The 19179-nt window shown below is 43.9% G+C and overlaps 3 protein-coding genes and 1 non-coding gene across 5 annotated transcripts; 3 read left to right on the forward strand and 1 right to left on the reverse strand.

Moving 5' to 3' along the window:
- Positions 1 to 35: 35 nt before the first annotated feature.
- LOC9270649 (probable serine/threonine-protein kinase At1g01540) lies at positions 36 to 3039 on the reverse strand. Of its 2 annotated transcripts, XM_015759186.3 has the most exons (7): positions 2200 to 3039; positions 1594 to 1695; positions 1388 to 1510; positions 996 to 1166; positions 767 to 896; positions 464 to 670; positions 36 to 359 (listed from the first exon to the last, which is right to left on the reverse strand). In XM_015759186.3, the coding sequence occupies exons 1-7, from the start codon at positions 3012 to 3014 to the stop codon at positions 297 to 299; spliced, it is 1611 nt and encodes a 536-aa protein (XP_015614672.2). In that variant the 5' UTR covers positions 3015 to 3039; the 3' UTR covers positions 36 to 296. The 2 variants fall into 2 exon arrangements, with proteins under 2 accessions (XP_015614672.2, XP_025876613.1); XM_026020828.2 differs by having other exon boundaries at positions 767 to 1166.
- Positions 3040 to 5887: 2848 nt separating this feature from the next.
- LOC4349222 (protein SAR DEFICIENT 4) lies at positions 5888 to 7216 on the forward strand. The gene has a single exon (XM_015757508.3). The coding sequence runs from the start codon at positions 5919 to 5921 to the stop codon at positions 6927 to 6929; it is 1011 nt and encodes a 336-aa protein (XP_015612994.1). The 5' UTR covers positions 5888 to 5918; the 3' UTR covers positions 6930 to 7216.
- A 2738-nt stretch (positions 7217 to 9954) lies between these two features.
- On the forward strand, positions 9955 to 10026 carry TRNAH-GUG (transfer RNA histidin (anticodon GUG)). The gene has a single exon. It is a non-coding gene; the product is annotated as a tRNA-His (tRNA).
- A 3114-nt stretch (positions 10027 to 13140) lies between these two features.
- On the forward strand, positions 13141 to 15468 carry LOC4349224 (beta-carotene hydroxylase 2, chloroplastic). The gene is made up of 5 exons (XM_015758320.3): positions 13141 to 13760; positions 13827 to 14099; positions 14500 to 14625; positions 14753 to 14809; positions 15071 to 15468. Exons 1-5 carry the CDS (start codon positions 13428 to 13430, stop codon positions 15158 to 15160), a joined length of 879 nt encoding a protein of 292 aa, XP_015613806.1. The 5' UTR covers positions 13141 to 13427; the 3' UTR covers positions 15161 to 15468.
- The last annotated feature ends 3711 nt before the right edge of the window (positions 15469 to 19179 follow it).

Raw genomic sequence — 19179 nt, forward strand, 5'->3', positions numbered from 1 at the left:
CTGGTTTAGATCCAACAAGCTAGGAAGCACGGAAAGCAGCAAAACAGCGATGTACTTACCGTTAGGTTAATCACATAAACGAAGCTGAAGCTGGCAACCATCACCGCCGTATACCTTCTGTGTGCGATTAACCATTTCCGTCGCCGTTTTAATACAAACGTAAAAGATAAGAGATCGACTTGTACAAGAACATCTGGTTGTGAGCCTGAATGCGAAAATCTAGTAATCTCCAACGACCAGAGAATTCTAAGCCCCATACAAACTCTGCCTCGCAACGACACATTCCTCCGCCAAGCTCACAGCTCGTACTCGTAACTGTCGGATGCGTGAGGCGACAGATCCCGCGCAAGCTGCAGTTCCTGCAGATGATTGAGACCAAAAACGTCAGCATGCAGCAACCTAAAGAGTAGCAGTACTGAGTACCAGCTGCAGGTTAATGCTGTCGGCGACAACGACGACGTACATCTCTGAATTTGAGGTCATCTTCGAGCATATGGACGACGTGCCCCATGGTTGGTCTCTGGCCGCCGTCGGGGTCGACGCACCGGAGCGCGGCGAGGACGGCGCGCTTCAGCACCTTGGGCGGCGGCGTCTCCGGCAGCCTGGGGTCCACCACCTCCTCCACCCTCCTCTCGGCGACCATGCGCTTCAGCCACTCAACCAAGTTCACCTGTGGAGAGAGCACAAGCCTGAATAATTCTGTCCCAATTGCCTTGAAAGGGTTCAGTTCAGTACATTGTCAGTTAAGTGGTGGCTATCGGCTAACCTCTGGTGCTGGCCTAGTGTAATCCACAGGAGTTCTGCCTGATATGATCTCCATGATGAGCACCCCGAAGCTATAGACGTCGCTCCTCTCGTTTAGCATCCCAGTTCTTGCGTACTCAGGCGCAACGTACCTGCATGCAACAGGGGAGAAGGGAGAGTTTGTAAGTGAATGCCGATCAATGAATAGTATAGTACTCTCTCTTAGAGAAGACATGGAAAATGGAACTGACCCAAATGTTCCCATGACACGAGTTGTAACGTAGGACCTCTCCGAGCACAGGAGCTTGGCCAGCCCGAAATCTGATACTCTGGCGTTCCAGTGCCGGTCGAGAAGAATGTTGCTGGATTTGACGTCTCGGTGAACAATCTTGGGCTCCAGGCCTTCGTGAAGGTAAGCCAACCTGAACAGGCAGAAGTTTCACATGACCATTTCAGTACTCGGCAGATGGATTGTTCAAGAAAAACCACTGGCAAATGGCTTGCCTAATCATACCAACCAGCAGTGGTTTTTATACTGAAAATGTGTCAACTAGCATTGGTAAATCTTAGAAGTTTTAATGGCTGCAAATCAAGTTTTTCCTCTATGCTAGTTAGTATGGATAACAAAAAGGCAAAAATTTACCCTCTGGCTGTTCCAAGAAGTATATGCATTCTCATATCCCAGGTGAGTGGACTGATTTCATCGTCACCATGGTGCAGCCACTTATCAAGATTGCTGTTCTCCATATACTCATAAACAAGCAACCTGTCCAACAACAACTTTGCTTTCAGTTCACAGTGGACAGAGAGAAGAAATGTGTCGTCGGATTAAAACTGCACCATGCGCACCTGCAAGCTCCCTCGCAATACCCCAGTAAGCTGACCAGATTCTTGTGCCGAACACGCCCGATCGTCGCGACCTCCACCTTGAAATCCTTCTCTGCCTGTCCCCTAATTAAGCACAGAACAAATGGAATTCAATTGATTTTTTGGTTCAATTCTACTTCTACTAAGTAATAAGGTGAAATTTTATACCTGAGCAACCTAATTTGGTAAAAGTACCATCTCCCACTAAAGATTGAGCGGGACTCTGTTTGAAACATTGGTCCAGGATGCCATGAGAAGCAGTTACTGCTTTCGCCATCCGAAATTCAAATCTCAAATCTAACAACTGCCTATGTTTGTTGCGCTCAACTAACGGAAATAATGCTCTTCCTGATCAACAGGGTCGTTAGGATTGAGAGATTTTACTGGCGAGCTAATAGCGGAACTAGGAACAGACAAGGTTGATCGGGAGATCATGGGAAGCTTTGCATATCAAAATCAATCCAAAACTTCTGATTCAAAACACAAATCGGAACGATCTCGGATGAAATATTTTGCTTCGCGTTTTCAAACCCATCGACATTTTTGAAATTTGAATCGGCCAAACAGAAGTACTAGTCGAGTTTTAACCTGTTGTTGTGGAGATTCTTAATGGCGACGGCGGTGTTGTCGCGGAGGATGCCCTTGTAGACCACGCCGTAGCCGCCCTCGCCGAGCACGTTCTCGGCGGCGAACCTGTTCGTGGCCTCCTCCAGCTCCCGGCGCGTGTACCGCCGTCCCCACCCTCGCCGCGACGCCTCGGGCTCCGCCGCGTCGCTGCCGCCGCTCTCGGTGCTCCACCCGCGCGTGCTCCCGCCGCTGCTCGTCGCCGTCTCGCCGCTCGTCCTCGCGGCCTCCACCATGATCAGGGGCGCCGTCTGCTCCGCCTTGATGACCTCTATCGGCGGCTGGAACGACGGCGGCGGGGGCCAGCGGGCGGCCTCCTCGATGTCCTTGTCCGACACCATCGACTGCTGCTGCTTGAGAGACCGGTTGCTCCTCCCGTGGTGCGGCGGAGCCGGGGCCAGGCGGGAGCATCTCCGGCGGCGGCAGCGCCGGCAGAGGCAGACGACGATGAGGAGCGCGAGGACGACGGCCGCCGCGGCGCCGGCAGCGACGAGGACCCAGAGGCGGAGGCCGAGCACGGGGGTGCGCTGCGACAGCCTGGCGTTGATGAACCCCACGCTCCACACGGACATCGTCGCCTCCCCCTCCCGCTCGTGCTGCCGATGGAGCGCGTGGCGCGGCAGCGGCGGCGGCGGCGGCGGCGGCGGGTGCGGCTGGCGGCGCGGGGGGCTCTTGGCGACGACGGGGCGCGACGGCGGCGGCGGCTTCACACGGGTCGCCATGGCCGCGCGCGGCGGCGGCGGCGTGGAAGCTTCTCGTGGTCGGTTTGGTTGGCTCATCTGATGATCTACGCATGCATCGCATGCAGAGGAAACAGAGGAAGTGGGATTAATTAGAGTGGTTTGAGATAGTGATAGTGTGCTGGTTTGGTTGGCTTTCTTCGGGGTGTCTCCTACGGTTTGTTTGGCTAGGGCTTAGGGTGAGAATTAACGGTAAGATTACCATGAGATTTAAAAGTTTATTTTTCTTTTTTTTTAAAAAAATGTGATGGGAATTGCTTAGAGGTTCATATAGAGACTAGATTTGAATTTTGACTTGAGGTTATGTATAGTGGAATTATTTATCAGTTCCCTTTGTCAGGGGTTCTTCCCTCAATTCCCACTCGTCTCACAAAACTCACGTATAAAGAATAGCATTCCATACTTTGTTTCGAGGTAGTCCTTTTTTCTTTATAAAATAACATAATGCATTAACGGATGAAGATAATGTGCGGCATGCTTCCCAAGCTCCCAAACAGAGTCATTTTTTGGAAATCATTTATATATGTAAGTTTCTTGTAGTACGTTTTAAAACGGCTTTTCAACTTTCTAATAGTCAATTCATTTGTTTGTACTCTCAAACATTATCACATAATCATATAACACATCATCTATTCAGATTAAAAAAACTATGCCTAAATGGAATATTGAAGATTATAGTCCTTTGTTTATACCCTCAAACATTACCACAAAATCATAGGCACATTATTACTACGGTGCGGTGGTGATCCCAACCCTTAGGGGCAAGGAGAGATGAAGCACCCCTACGGTAGTTCAATCTTACTCCCTCCGTCCCATATAAAACGAATCTAGAACCGAATGTGGCATATACTAATATTACGAATCTGGGCATATGTCACATCCAGTACTAGGTTGATTTTTTATGGGACGGAGGGAGTAGACATGCTCATGTTTGCTAGATAGAAGTAAAAGTCCAATGGTTAAAAGATAAGTTTATCCTATTTTCTTTCATATACATGCGATATACTCTCTCCGTCCCATAATATAAGTGATTTTAGAGGGATGTGATACTTTATGGGATTACAAATCTAGACAGGGAGTATTTATGTATGTATTTTTTTGTTTGTCTTGTATTTAGGTTAGATCATATTAGTTCGTTTCATTCAATCAACATCCCCTGAAATTTAGTCGTGCATTCGTCACTGCTAAGGTGCGATGTGAGATGCGTGGTAGTTTAATGTGCAAAACAGAGTCGAGGTTCTTAAGGCATTTACAAGAGGCCAAAAGCTTATGTTGGGCTAAAATATAAAAGGAAATGTAAGAGTCCATCTTACAATACCTGGGGTAAACAACCCGGGTATCCCTAGCATTTCATTCCCACGCTTAAGTTGTGTCGTTAAGTACAGAAAGAAAACTAAAGAAAGAAAAGCTAAAACAGATGACGTTGAAGTAAATCTCTTGGCACCAACCTCCTGGGAAGCTTTTCGGCGCGGTGTTAATGATGTGTTAACGATCCATAATTGCTTCCAAAAGCATGCCTTTGTTACGCCAAATTTTTTAAACATAATATTAGTAGATAAAACATAGAAATAAAAAATGCCATGCACTGTGCTTGATGAATCCTGCATATAGTTGAGCATCCTAAAAGCACAGATACTCATGACATAAGATGAAAACGTGAGGTGAGAATTATGCTTATTTTCTTTCAAGATTTATCCAGAATACCCCTTTCAGAGGAATTTGCAGGGATCAATATTGTGTTACAAAGGATTCTATAGAAATTATTCATAGGATCAATATTGTGTTCGAAAGGATTATATAGAAATTATTCATGAAAACACCACGAACAATTTGATATCGAGGGGTACGTCACCTACTATTAAAAAAACAATTAGCCAAAAGTACAAGCATCCATGTTAAATCTAGAAGTTGAACTCGAATAGATTGATTTCATCACAGATAACCTACCCTCGCTACGGCTCATCTTGTTTTGTTTTGGTTGACCTTCACTTTCCATTTGCGACGATTGCGAGCCGTGCAGCCCGTGCTACTCCATCTGCTGTTGCTGTTGCTGTTGCCCATCGTCTGGTACAGAACAGAGGACAGAGCTGCAGAGAAACGATCACCGAAAAAGGGCTCGATTTTATTGTTTTCCTTTAAATTGATTGCATAGTTAGGTCCGACCAAAGTGACATAAATCCAATGTTGAGAATTTAATGGGGCCTTTTTGACGATCAAAAAGCAACCGACGTACTATATTTTTAGGCTTTATGTAGAGGTTGTAAGATAACAGTGTCCTTACTGTTTAATCTGGTCATCACACACTAATTCAAAACACTGATACGAGACAGGACACCCAGCTTAGCATTTGGTTGCACGAGGTGATCACGCTAATAACGCAGAGGCTGCACTTTCTGTTTAATCTGGCCATTACACGCTAGTTCAAACGCTGATGCGAGACGGGACACCGGGTTAGCTTTTGGTTGCACGAGATGATTACGAGTGTGTTAGTCCCGTACTGCAGTATGATAAAAGCAGAGGCTAGAGGCTCCATTTTTCTGAACCCTGAAGACGAGTGGATCTGAATTCTGAAGAACGAGAAATGCATAGCTGGAGAAATCTACAAGCTCCGTTAAAATGCTCTGCTAACCTGGAACGCTCTATCTGACTGTCCAGTCCGATATTCATCGTTGCGGAATTACAGGCTCAAACAGGTTTTGATTCTTAATTCAATGGTCTAAGCTGCAAACTACATGAAGAACAAAATTGTGCAAAAGTGTGAAGTTTCTATGTAGGTTTCAGCATGAATAAAAATTATGCAAGTTTGAATCGACGACTTGAATCATGCAAGTTCCTGTAAATTCAGAACAAGTCAACGCCGGTCAACCCTATCCCCCTTCTTGACTAGCCTTCCGTTCCGCTCCTCTACCGCCGCGTCAAGATTCCCGAACGCCACGGAGCAGCATGGCCGCGCCGCCGCCGCCGGCGAACCAGTTCGTCTACATCGACGCGGCGGCGCTCCACTCCGTCCTCCCCTTCCCGTCCCTGATCTCCCACCTCGGCGCCGGCCTCCCCGCCTTCGCCGCCGGCATCCACTGCCCGCACCGCGTCTCCTTCCCGCTCCCCACCGCGCCATCCGCCTCCCTCCTCCTCATGCCATCCTGGAGCGCGCACCCCTCGCTCCCCTACCTCGCGCTCAAGGCCGTCACCTCGTTTCCGGCCAACTCCCCGCGCCTCCCCTCCGTCCACGCCGCCGTCTCCCTCTTCGACTCCGCCTCCGGCGTCCCCCTCGCCTCCCTCGACGGCTCCGCGCTCACCCTCCTCCGCACCGCCGCCGTGTCCGCGCTCGCCGCGTCCCTCCTGGCATCCCCCACCCGCCCGCCCTCCACCCTCGCGCTCGCCGGCGCCGGCGCCCTCGCGCCCTACCTCGCCGAAGCCCACCTCTCCGCCCTCCCGTCCATCTCCCGAATCCTCATCTGGAACCGCACCAAGGCCAAATCCGCCGCGCTCGCCGCCAGGCTCCGTGACGCGCACCCGGGGGTCGCCGTCGAGGAGGCGGACAGCATGGACGAGGCGGTGTCCGCGGCGGACGTCGTGAGCTGCGCGACGGGGTCGCAGGAGCCGATCGTGCGCGGGGAGCTACTGAAGCCCGGGGCGCACCTGGACCTCGTGGGCTCGTTCACGCCGGCGATGAGGGAGTGCGACGACGAGGCGCTGCGGCGGGGGAGGGTGTTCATCGACTTCGAGGCGGCGATGCAGGAGGCCGGAGAGCTGGTGGGCGCGCTCCAGCGCGGCGTGCTCCGGAGGGAGGACGTGGCCGGGACGCTCGCGGAGCTTGCCGCCGGGAGCGTGGCTGGGCGGCGCTGCGACGACGAGATCACGGTGTTCAAGTCCGTCGGGACGGCGGTGGTCGATCTTTTGGCGGCGCAGCTCGCCTACGAGACTTACATTGCTACAACCACCAAGAAGACATGAACTCGATGCATCATGGATGGGTTAGTTTCAGAGACTGCAAGAAGGGTGTTTCGTTTCAGAGATTCGTCATAGAAGTACAAATAAATTGGTGAGAATGGTTATGATCATGTCCATAGCATGTTTACTCGCCACTGATTAAAATAAAAATTTAGTATGGCCTTGCAATTCTCTGTTCTTTGTACCTGATGATAAGATGTTTTCTGCAAGGAGTACTGTAATTCGATTGTTCGCTTTTGTAACCTATGAACTGGGGTATCATATCTGTTTTATGGATGAATTGATACAAAGCGGCCAAGCCAGAACTCCCATGGTTCTGAACTTTGCTGGACATGTCCATCTGGTTCAGAAGTAAAAGATTGGCAGGCTGAAATCTAATTGCTTGTCTCTCATGTAACAAAACTAGCTTGGTAGGCCGCGCAATTGCGTGTCTAGCACCCAAACAAAAACATATATTTTTCAGTATAATTTTACTTAAAATTTATTAAATAGCTATCCCCGTATCATCCTCGTATTTCTAATTATATAGTTTTTAAAGAGTAAAATACACCAGCGGTTCTTAAACTTGTCAGGAGGTTTCACTTAGGTCCACGAACTTGCAAAGCGCACATCGAGGTCCCTAAACTTAGTTTATTGTATCATCCCGGTCCAAAACCGCGTTTGACTGTAGTCTTGCCTACGTGACACGTCACGTGGGCAATGACATGGAATTTTTTTATTTTTTTCTCCCTTCTTCCTTCTTTTTTCTCTTTCTTCCTTCTTTTTTCTCGGTGGTGAGAGGCGGCACGAGGGGAGGGGTTGTCGCAGTGGTGAAAAAAGAAGGAAGAAGGGAGAAAATAAATAAAAAATCCATGTCATCATTCATGTGGCGTGCCACGTAGGCAAGACCACGGTCAAACGCAGCTTTGCACCAGGATGATACAATAAACCAAGTTTAGGGACCTTGATGTGCGCTTTGCAAGTTTGTGGACCTAAGTGAAACCTCCCGACAAGTTTAAGGACCGCTAGTGCATTTTACTCGTTTTTAAAAGTCACACCAGCTGCTACCCCTTACTTCTGTCATATCCTTCTTTATTTGCTTGCTCGGTCTACCACTATTTCTATTCATTTTTCCTGAAACCTTTAAAATTTGGATTTTATAGTATTTTGAGTTTATTATCTTGTTGGGTTTCGTTTTTATAATTTCTAGAAGTCGCGCCAAACACTGCCATTATACTCCTCTATGGTCCGTCCACTGTCTTTTCTATTTATTGTCATTGGGATTTTACAAATCGAACATAATTATTGTTTGATTTCATTTTTTACTTTTTATAAGTCCCGCCAAATCATCAATGGCTTTGCCATTGTACTTCTTTATAGCTCGCCTGCTGTCTCCCAACTTTATTGTTATTGAGATTTTAAAATCGAACATGATTATCATTGGGTTTTTTTTTTACTTTTTAAAAGTTCCGAACCTTTAAAAATTGGACCTTGTAGTTTTTAGAATTTATTGTCTTGTTGGGTTTCATTTTTTATAATTTTTAGAAGTCACGTCAAACGATGCCACTATACTCCTCTACGACCCATCCGCCGCCTAATCTTTATTGTCATTGGGATTCTAAAAATCGAACATAACTATCTTTGGAATTTATTTTTTATTTTCTAGAAGTCCCATCAACCGTCGGCGGTTCTGCAACTATATTTCTATACACCCCGCCCGCTACTTCTCCTTTTTATTGTCATTGAGATTTTAAAAAATCAAATATAATTATCAATGGGGTTTATTTTTTTACTTTCTAAAAGTCCCGGCCACCGCCTTACCCGTTTGCTTCACGGCCTGCCTGTCGTCCCTCCTTTTAATCATCATTAGGATTCTATTTGGTGTTTTACTAACAGTTTTTATATGTCGTATCAACCGCGACCACTCTACTCTTTTATATACTTGTTACTTAAGTTATCTCATCGTGTGTTTTAGATGGTCTTTTTTTTCAATAGTCTTTATTTTTATCACCAATTTTAGTTATTTATAAATTATATCCCTAATTGAAATCTTTGTTCTTTTTCTAATTTCATAATTTATGTTTTAAAAATTTTATTTAATACCGTATAGTGTTCTTTTAATATTTTTATTTTTATTTTTGAATTTCAGTTGTTTTTAAATTGTATTTCTACTTGAACTCTCTTTTAATTTTTCTAATTTTGGATATTATTTTATTTTTTTAGTCTGAATTTTAATTAATCTCGTATTGGGTTCTAATATAGATTCTTCTTTCAATATTGCTTATTTTTAATTCCGAATTTCAGTTAATTTTGAATTTTATTCCTACTTGAACTCTTCTTTTGTTTTTGCTAATTTTGGATTTTATTTTATTTTTATTCCGAATATTAACTAATCTCGTATTGGGTTCTTATATGGACTCTTCTCCTAATATTTCTTATTTTTAATTCTGAATTTTAGTTATTTTTAAATTATATTCCTATACATGGACTCTCATTTTATTTTCTAATTTTGGATTTTATTTTATTTTAATTCTGAATTTTGATTAATCTCGTATTGGGTTCTTATATAGACACTTCTTTCAATATTACTTATTTTTAATTCCGAATTTCAGTTATTTTTGAATTGTATTTCTACTTGGACTCACCTTTTCTTTTTCTCCGATTAATGTGCGAATTTCTAGCCCCCACAGCGAACGTGGTGTTTTTTTCAAAGCTGTTTTATAATAATATAATAGATATATAGATAGACTAGAATACGATCCTGAATTGTATACTGAACATGGTGATTACTGACGAATCCAATTGATCCATCGGAGGATCAGCAGATTTATAAGTCTTGAACATGGTGATTACTGACGAATCCAATTGATCCATAAGAGGATCAGCAGATTTATAAAAGTCCCACACCCTCATCACATTCAATATTTGCTGATTGGTTTTTAGCTTCGGTGGCAAGAGTAGTACCATACAACAACAGGATTACATATACGTTTGTAGAAGTAGGAAGTTATTTGGTTATAGAGTTTAGTATCCAACCTGTACCAACAAAGTGGCTGTAGTTTAGTGGTGAGAATTCCACGTTGTGGCCGTGGAGACCTGGGCTCGAATCCCAGCAGCCACAAATTATTTTTGATTTTTTCCCACATTCACTTATTCTAGTTCAATTGTCCACCAAATGACATTCACTTTTTCCACAAATTATTTTTGATTTTTTTCCCACATTCACTTATTCAAGTCCAAATGTTTTAAATGTCCACCAAATGACTTATTCAAGTTCAAGTTCATTTTTTTTCTCACATTAACTTATTCAAGTTCAAATGTCCACCAAAGAATCCCAGCAGCCACAAATTATTTTTGTTTTTTTTTTCTCACATTCACTTATTCAAGTTCAAATGTCCACCAAATGACATTCACTTATTCAAGTCCAAATGTTTTAAATGTCCACCAAGTGACTTATTCAAGTTCAAGTTCATTTTTTTCTCACATTCACTTATTCAAGTTCAAATGTCCACCAAATGGGTTCCTGGGAACTCACCATAGTTTTTTTATTTTTTACGATGACATATTCACTTATTAAGAAGTTCAAAAGGCCGCGAGATACATCTTTTTTTAGGGTTCATATTCACTTATTCAAAAGTTGAAATGTCCACCAAATGGGTTCATTGGAACTCACCATTTTTCCTTTTGTTTCTTACGCCCTCATATTCACTTATTCGAATGTTCAAAAGTCCACGAAATGGGTTCATCGGAACTCACCGTACTGTTTCTGTTTGCAGGTTCGATGAATTAAGCATGGTGTTTGTGTTTGCAGGTTCGATGAACTGACCATGGTATTTCCGCAGCTTGGAATAACTTGTCGATGCAATGTATATATTGGTTGACGAATCTGCATATTCTTGTTTTCAATCCACCTTCCACGCCAAAAATACGATACACGCAATAAGCCAATAATGCAAGGTGGGCAAGCCGGCTTTGCATCCCATCGAGAATTATTCTGCCATGGAGTCATCTTCAAGGGAAAATCATCTTACTCTTCCCTTTAGAGTAAAGTTCATCACCGGTCCCTAAACTTGTACCGCTGTGTCATCCCGGTTCCTAAACTCGCAAATCGACCGTTCAGGTCCTCAAACTTGTTCGATTATGTCATCTCGGTTTCTAAACTTGTAGATCACTCGTTTAGGTCCTCCAACTTGTTCAGTTGTGTCACCCCGGTCCCTAAACAGGACGGTCTAAAAACTTTATATCAAAAAATAATTCATAACTTTTTCATATGAACTCTAATGAAGACAAACTTTATATCAAAATTGTAGCCCTAAACGCGACCTACAACTTTGTAGTTGAAAAGTTTTTGAATTAAAACTGTTTAGGGCCCCAAAATATTATTGCATGTTTATAGATTTTGAAATTTTATTTTTAAAATTACATTTTGGGACAAAAAATGACTTAAAATAAAAAAAATCAACTAGAAAGTTGTAGATCGCATCGAGGGCTACAAGTTTGATATAAAGTTTGTCTTCATTAGAGTTCACATGAAAAAATTATGAATTATTTTTAAATATAAAGTCTTTAGACCATTCTATTTAACCTAGATGATATTCAAATCCAAGTTTAGGGACCGGGGTGACACAACTGAACAAGTTGGAGGAGCTAAACGAGTGATCTGCAAGTTTAGGGAACGGGATGACACAGTCGAACAAGTTTGAGTACCTAAACGGTCGATTTGCGAGTTTAGAGACCAGATGACACAGCGATATAAGTTTAGGGACCGGTGATGAACTTTCCTCTTCCATTTATACACGTCGATTCCTTCCGTTTGCTCTTCAGTCGATCAACGGAAGAGGAAAAAAAAATCTGATAGCCTCATCGGCTAGCCTAATAAGTCAAAACAAAAATTTAAATTTAAATTTTTCAATGTATATTACGCTACTAACTAATATATAAAAGTTTTATATATAAAGTAATTTTTATTTTCTATTAAGGAATATGGGTAAGACACTGGCAAACATTCCCTTTCCCGATTTCCAATCTCCCATCCACGTCACGACATCACCACTTCACCAGGTGTCCCATGTCAATTCCTCGAGCTACTTCTTCCGTCCAAAAAAAAAATAAATCTTGAGTTTCCGTATCTAACGTTTAATTGTCCGTCTTATATGAAATTATTTATAATTAGTATTTTCATTGTTGTTAGATGATAAAACATGATTAATACTTTATGCGTGACTTGTTTTTTTAATTTTTTTTAAATAAGATGGATGGTCAACATTGGACACGGAAATCCAGGTTTGTCGGACGGAGGGAGTAGCTAGTACTACTAGTACGCGGCTGCGGTGGCAGGCACAGGCAGACACCAATCCATCGCACTGTTCACCACGAAGATTTTCACGCACAGAATGACAGAAAGTACAGGACACGGAGATATTTGGGATCGCTGTGGCCGGAATGCTTCATTTGGTTGGCATGAGCTGAGAGCAGGAACAATAGCATGCTATAAAACAGCTACAAACATATTTTAAGAAGATAAATAAGAAGAGAGAAGAGTAGCGGGCTATATATTTATAGCCAGCTGTAGCACGGACTCCAAGACATAGTATGTGTATGACAGGTGGTGGGACCAGATATTAATAGTGTAGTATATAACTATTGTATGAATAAATTATTAGATTAGCTATAGATTAATTGAAGCTAATAGTTGGCTATACTATTAAACTTGCTCTGATGCGCCCACACGGGGCCACGGCGCGCGGCGGAGTGAAGTGCAACGAGGAAACATGAGGGCGTGGGCGGCATATGGGAGATCGTGGGACGGCGACGGCAGTGCCCCGCCGGCGGCAACACGTGGACCCTCGCGCGCTTGGGACTTGCACGGCAGAACTCGACCGGAGCATGGCGAGATTGTACTACTACCTTTCTCACTACACGCCATTCCGCTCGCGTCCAATTGTTCCCGAGACGTATCTTTGCACGACGGGACAGTGGAAAGGTCTGAGAGTGGACACGCTTAACCGGAAAAGCGTGCATAAATTAACCAAGTGTGACACGTGAGCCATGAACTTACGATCGAAAAAACTAGACTTGTACTTTCTCCGTCTCATAATATAGGAATATGTTACATCTCTTAAATCATAGTAGGACAGAGGGAGTGTAAGTTAAATCATAATAGGACAGAGGGAGTATAAAACTTACGTGAAATATGCGCTCTGCGGTGTGACATGTGTGCTGATCGAATTTGCACCGCGCCAGGTTACTCAGGTCGGTGAAGTTTCGGGCCGTGTACAGAGCCACATTTTTACCGTCACGATGGGCAAACCACCTGGCCGAGGTGGCACGCGCTGACACGGGCGACCCACGCCGCGGGGCCACGCTTCGTTACGCCCGCTCATATAACGGGGACCATGACGAGCGGAGCCAAGGCTCACTCGCCGCCCGCGTCGTCCCCGGCTCGCGTCTGTCCACTGGTCAACAACTCGCGATTCGCACGGCCGCGCGCGCGCGCGCGCACCGCGCGTTCCGCATTCGTACATGGCCGTCGCGAGGCTGGTGGTCATCACCCCCGCCGTCCTCCTCGGCCGCACCGCCCGCGTCTCGCCGTCGGCGGTGCCGCGGCTGCGGCCCATCGTCGCCGGCCGCCGCGCCGTGGCGGCGCCCACACGCGCCGTCCTGGGAGACGGGGCGGGTGTCGGCGGCGAGGAGGATGCGGTGGTGGCGGTGGTGGAGGAGGACGCGGTCGCCCGGCGCGCGGCGAGGAAGCGGTCGGAGCGGCGCACGTACCTGGTGGCGGCGGTGATGTCCAGCCTCGGGTTCACGTCCATGGCCGCCGCCGCCGTCTACTACCGCTTCGCCTGGCAAATGGAGGTTCGTACTCTCGGCCTAGCTCGCCGCCGTCATCTAAGGTGACACGCGCATTGTTTCTTGGTGCAGGCCGGCGGCGGCGACGTTCCGGCGACGGAGATGGTCGGCACGTTCGCGTTGTCGGTGGGGGCGGCGGTGGGGATGGAGTTCTGGGCGCGGTGGGCGCACCGGGCGCTGTGGCACGCGTCGCTGTGGCACATGCACGAGTCGCACCACCGCCCGCGCGACGGCCCGTTCGAGCTCAACGACGTCTTCGCCATCGCCAACGCCGCCCCGGCCATCTCCCTCCTCGCCTACGGCCTCCTCAACCGCGGCCTCCTCCCCGGCCTCTGCTTCGGCGCGGTAAATAACTCTCCTCCTCACAGTAACATACTACTTCCTCCGTAGTTTTATAATGTTTATACTCAACATTCGAATGTTTATCTTATTTGAAAATTTCTTATAATTAATAATAATAATATTATTAGCTGATAAAATATGAAAATCATTTTATATGCGATTAATTTTTTATAAAAAAATAGATAGTTAAAAGTTAGACACAGATACTCCTTATTATACTTATTTGAAGAGGGAGGTAGCAGTTACATTACTTAACTGGAAAGTACCAGGAGTTAAAAAGAAAAAAAAAAGCCTTCTCTGGCTGTCACGTCGTGGTCGGGGGCGTATCCGTTTTGAGGCTCTTCTTTATCGTCTGATGGGTGACGTGTCACGTGGTTGGCGCTGACGTGGCCGCGCGCAACAGGGGCTTGGGATTACGCTGTTCGGGATGGCGTACATGTTCGTCCACGACGGCCTGGTCCACCGGCGCTTCCCCGTGGGGCCCATCGAGAACGTGCCCTACTTCCGCCGAGTTGCTGCCGCCCACCAGGTAAAAATACTCCCAGCCACACGTACAACGACGCCTCGTCAGCTGCCACTTGGGCAGGTGACATGTCGTCGCTCCGAGAACCTGTTGTTTGATGATGCCTACTATGTCTGGTTTCTTTCTTGTGTAGATACATCACACGGACAAGTTCGAAGGCGTGCCCTACGGCCTGTTCCTCGGACCCAAGGTTAGTGATTCTCTTTGCATTGTGTTTGGAAGTTGTTTCTGTAGCAGTAGTAGCAGCTACAACAGTTTAAAATTGCTATAGCTTGCAACCACTTCGAACTGTCGTAGCCGCAGCAGTTGTGGCAGCTATGGCTGTGGAATAGAGGCATCTTTAAAATGCAGTGAATTGTAAAATGGGTTTGATTTTTCGATTGCTCACGGCGCAAATTTGTTAGCGAATTTGATTGTTTGTGCTGAAATTCGTGATGATTTTGGATTTTAGGAGTTGGAGGAGGTGGGTGGGACTGAGGAGCTGGACAAGGAGATCAAGAAGAGGATCAAGAGGAAGGAGGCCATGGACGCCATCAGATGAGAGCGAGAGTACTGCACATGCCATGAGAGCTACTACTAGCCTGCTGCTACCATTTTCGATCGCTTTTGTTTTGGCTTTTCCTGATTTTATGTTTATTTTGATGTAGATAGCTGTCGGTGTATGTACTGTGTAGAGTGCCGATACTTAATCTGTCCTTTTGTTAATAGAAGAGGAATAATCCATTAGTTTAAGAGAGGCAGGGAGTAATCTGGACCAGACGATACGTGTTCATGTAGTATAATACTAGTATATTTGTATCTTGCCGTATTGGCAGGTCAATGACGGTGGTTGCGGCAGTTGGAGTGTGAGATTCCTGACAGTTATTACGGTTGGGAAGAGAAAAGGTATCAATGATCCGAGAATGCATGTGAGTGTGATCTGCCGCTGTCCTGATCACAATTGGAACAAAGGATTAGAGCAGGTTTAATAATAGCGCCTGCTGCTGGCGATAATTTTTCCCACGTCAGTTAGAATCAAACTAACAGCTAACATGCACAATAAATAGGCTGTAACATATCTGCTCATCAGTCCACAGGATACTATTTTATTCTTTAATCATCATACCCTCTCTCCTCCTTTACTTTTCTGGGCCAATGACTATGATTATCAGCCCTTGCAGTGCACAACAGTGGGCCCACTTCTCTCGGGTTGTGTGTGCAACCCGGCGATTGTTTAGTCGCCGGCTTATTCTCTTTTCGCTCTTCTCTCTGCGCTAGCTCAGCGTCCAAGCCAACGTGGCATTTTTATCGCCAGCTTTCGTAGCTTATTGTACCTGCTCTTAGTTGGGTGACTGACTGTTTCTTTTATCAGAGTTAACTTTTTTTTTTTGGAATGTGCATCATGTTATCTTTCTCCTCTGGTTCAGATACATGTGACGGCGATATGTATCTGCCAGTTTCAGCGCTGATCATGGTAGGCAGGAAGGATATCAAATTATCAAAACCATTGGTATCTTCCTTCACTAGGGTAAAAATACAACGATGCCTGCAGGTCATCAGAGCACATGATCTAATGACCCATAGTCCAAAAAAAAGGACAAGAAAAAAAAACGGCTTTGCTAAAATTATGTCAACATATTTCTAGGCTAAATACAGTCAGTTTGACGATCTACCATCTAATCTTCTTCATGATTCGTGCAAAGTACATCTGATAAGTTGATCGAACAACTTGCTTCTAAGTTCGCGACTCCTTTTTCTTTGCATGACATGTGTTGGTCATCAGCGAATGTAATTACTCTATTTACACAATAATTACACATGTATAATTTAGGACTTACATATGTAATTTTGGTACTTACATTGTAAATACACTAAAATTAATACTTACATATGTAATTTCAAGACTTATATTGTAAATACACTAAAATTACATATGTAATTTAGGAACTTACAAGGTAAATGCATGCAGACTATTTTTTGGTGAAAAATATGGCGCCATAAATATAGCTACTCCTAAAAAAACAACTGCTCTCTAATTTTTTTCTTGTAATATGCTTCCTTGTTTCCATATGTAACGACTAACGAGATTGCCATAGAGTAGTTTGTCCTGCAAAAGTCCATGCGTTTATGGGCCTTAATGGGCTTCCTTGTAATTTAGCTAATCCCACAGTTGGATTAAGTTTGATTTTGTTCAAAATAATGCCCACGCGTGTTACGGAGCACCGAAGACACGGGTGGCGTTTTTTTCTCATGAAAATAAAGATATAGATAAAAATTAAGTGTTTTACATAAAATAAGGTGATATTAACATATAATTAATTAAGTCGCCGTCGCTGATCCCGCATCTCCTCTGCCCCGTTCTTGCCGATCCCCCGCCTCCGTCGCGCCGTCACGTCGCCGATTCCCTCTCGTCGTCGGGAGCGCCGCGGGGTTCAGTCGGCGCCGATCCCCAATTTGTTGTCGCCGCATCCTTCTCCCCTGATTGAAGTGTTGTCAAGTTTCTCCGAGGTGTTTGTTTTTCTGATGGTTAAAGTGTAGTACAAACTGTGCAAATAAAATCAATGTTTTCATCCCGTTCATTTGGTATCCATGACTAAAAATTATTAGGACTTGATCTAGCCTGAGATAGCAACGATCGATTCATTTTTTTTCTTTTCAAGTTGTGCTAATGTATGTATGTTCAGAATTACATGCCATTTGGGTTCACATGTCATTAGAGTAGCTGGACTGTCATTCATTTATAGTTACAATAATTCCTGTTATCAATTCTCCAGTGGTATATTTGCTGAAAATATATGAAACTTATGAAACTTGACACAAATCTCACATCTTAATAGATCAAAATATATGTAATACTACTCAAATAAACTTTTCCTGAAGGTTTTCTATTGTGCTTTATGTATTATATTTTCAGATATTCACAACCTATTTTATACTGTTGATTACTGATAATATGGGAAGCATTGGTAAGATGTACAGGAATGATGATTATAGATATATGGTACAGCAAATTTGTCTATCACCAATACCATGCAATTTAATGATTTTGTGCAGTCCTTGATTAATGACATCTTGAAGTACATGTACAGTTAGGACAATGTCAGATTAAAATCTAAATCCATGCTTACAGTTACTTCACATCTGAAGTAAGATAAATTATCCTAGGAATTAAATCCAAGATTTTATTGGTATTTTGGTTCTTAGGATTAGGATTTTTGCATGAAAAGAGTACCACTAGATTGCAGCTAGGTCAAGGCTCTCCCTGAAACAGCCTTTTACATGGACACTGCATAGTAAGGTCCAGTGAGTTTTATCATTTCAGACGTGTGCAACTCTCTGTTCTTTATTCCTTGCCCAAATAAATTGCTCTATATAAGATATCCAGTTATAAGCTCTAGAATTTTGAATTTGATTTTTTTTTTGCTTATTTTTGCCTACTGCACGTGGAATGGATATCCTGCTTAATGAATACTATCATGCTGCAGTTTTCCTTTTTGTTTTGGTGAATTTAGTACTATGCAGTTGGCCTTGATCAGTTCATGCTACTTTTGTTTGCAGTTAGTGAAACTGAGTTTGGTTCTTTCTATTCAGATACATTGTTTCCTGCATGATCAATGACTCAAATCTCAATGAAGATAGGCATATTGCTATTCCAGGTTGGTTATCTGAATGTGCGCAGGTTTGCAATTTGCATATCATTGGATGTATATGGTTGATAACTTGATATGGGAGTAATTGGGAAATCTGTGATAAGGTATGAACCTTCCCTTTTGAAGCATTTCTACAGCACTATTGAAGTACCACATAGTTTTTTTGGCCATATTTATTTATAACCATGCAAGGAATAATAACTCTTCCTGATTAGGGCTAATCTTTTGTACAAAATCTATGATTAACAGAATTGTTCTAATTTGAAACAGAGCCCTCTGGTTTAGAGCTTGATCAGTGAGTTAAAAAAATTGTAGAATATGTGAGTACCGAACATGTTATAATTTGAAGCGCACTCCTCTGATTGAAAACTTTGACCAGTCAGGTTTGAACTTTGAATTATATCTCATCTTTATGCATATACTTTCTTTCATTTCAGGTGAGGGTCATTTTATTTAGAGATTGATTTGAAAAAATTGTAGTAATAACTCTTTCTAATTAGGGCTAAATTTTGTATAAAATATTTGAGTAGAAGAATTGTTCTGACCTAAAACGGAGTCCTAACATGATATCAGTGAGAGTTACAAAATGGTTGTAATATCTGTGAGTACGAGGATCGTTCTAATTTGGAACTCAACTCCTCTGATGACAACTTTAATCAGGCAGTGTGAATTATGCATTTCTTGTTCTCATGAACAATATTTGTTTGAAAAGTGAAAGATCGGAGGTATGTTTTGCCACGGTGGATGAACAGAAAGCCCGGTGAGGAAGGCAAACATGGAGTGAAGAGGGTATGATGTATGCTGTGGCCAGAAGAAGTTGCTCCTATGATGGAAATTGTGAGCAAGACAGGCCCTTGAATCCTTTTTTTTTTCCCTGATGAATCTGTAATTTGGATATGCTGCTGGAATCGGTTGAAATCTATTTGTAACT

Source organism: Oryza sativa, chromosome 10 (genome assembly GCF_034140825.1).
Source record: "Oryza sativa Japonica Group chromosome 10, ASM3414082v1".
Taxonomy (NCBI): Eukaryota; Viridiplantae; Streptophyta; class Magnoliopsida; order Poales; family Poaceae; genus Oryza; species Oryza sativa.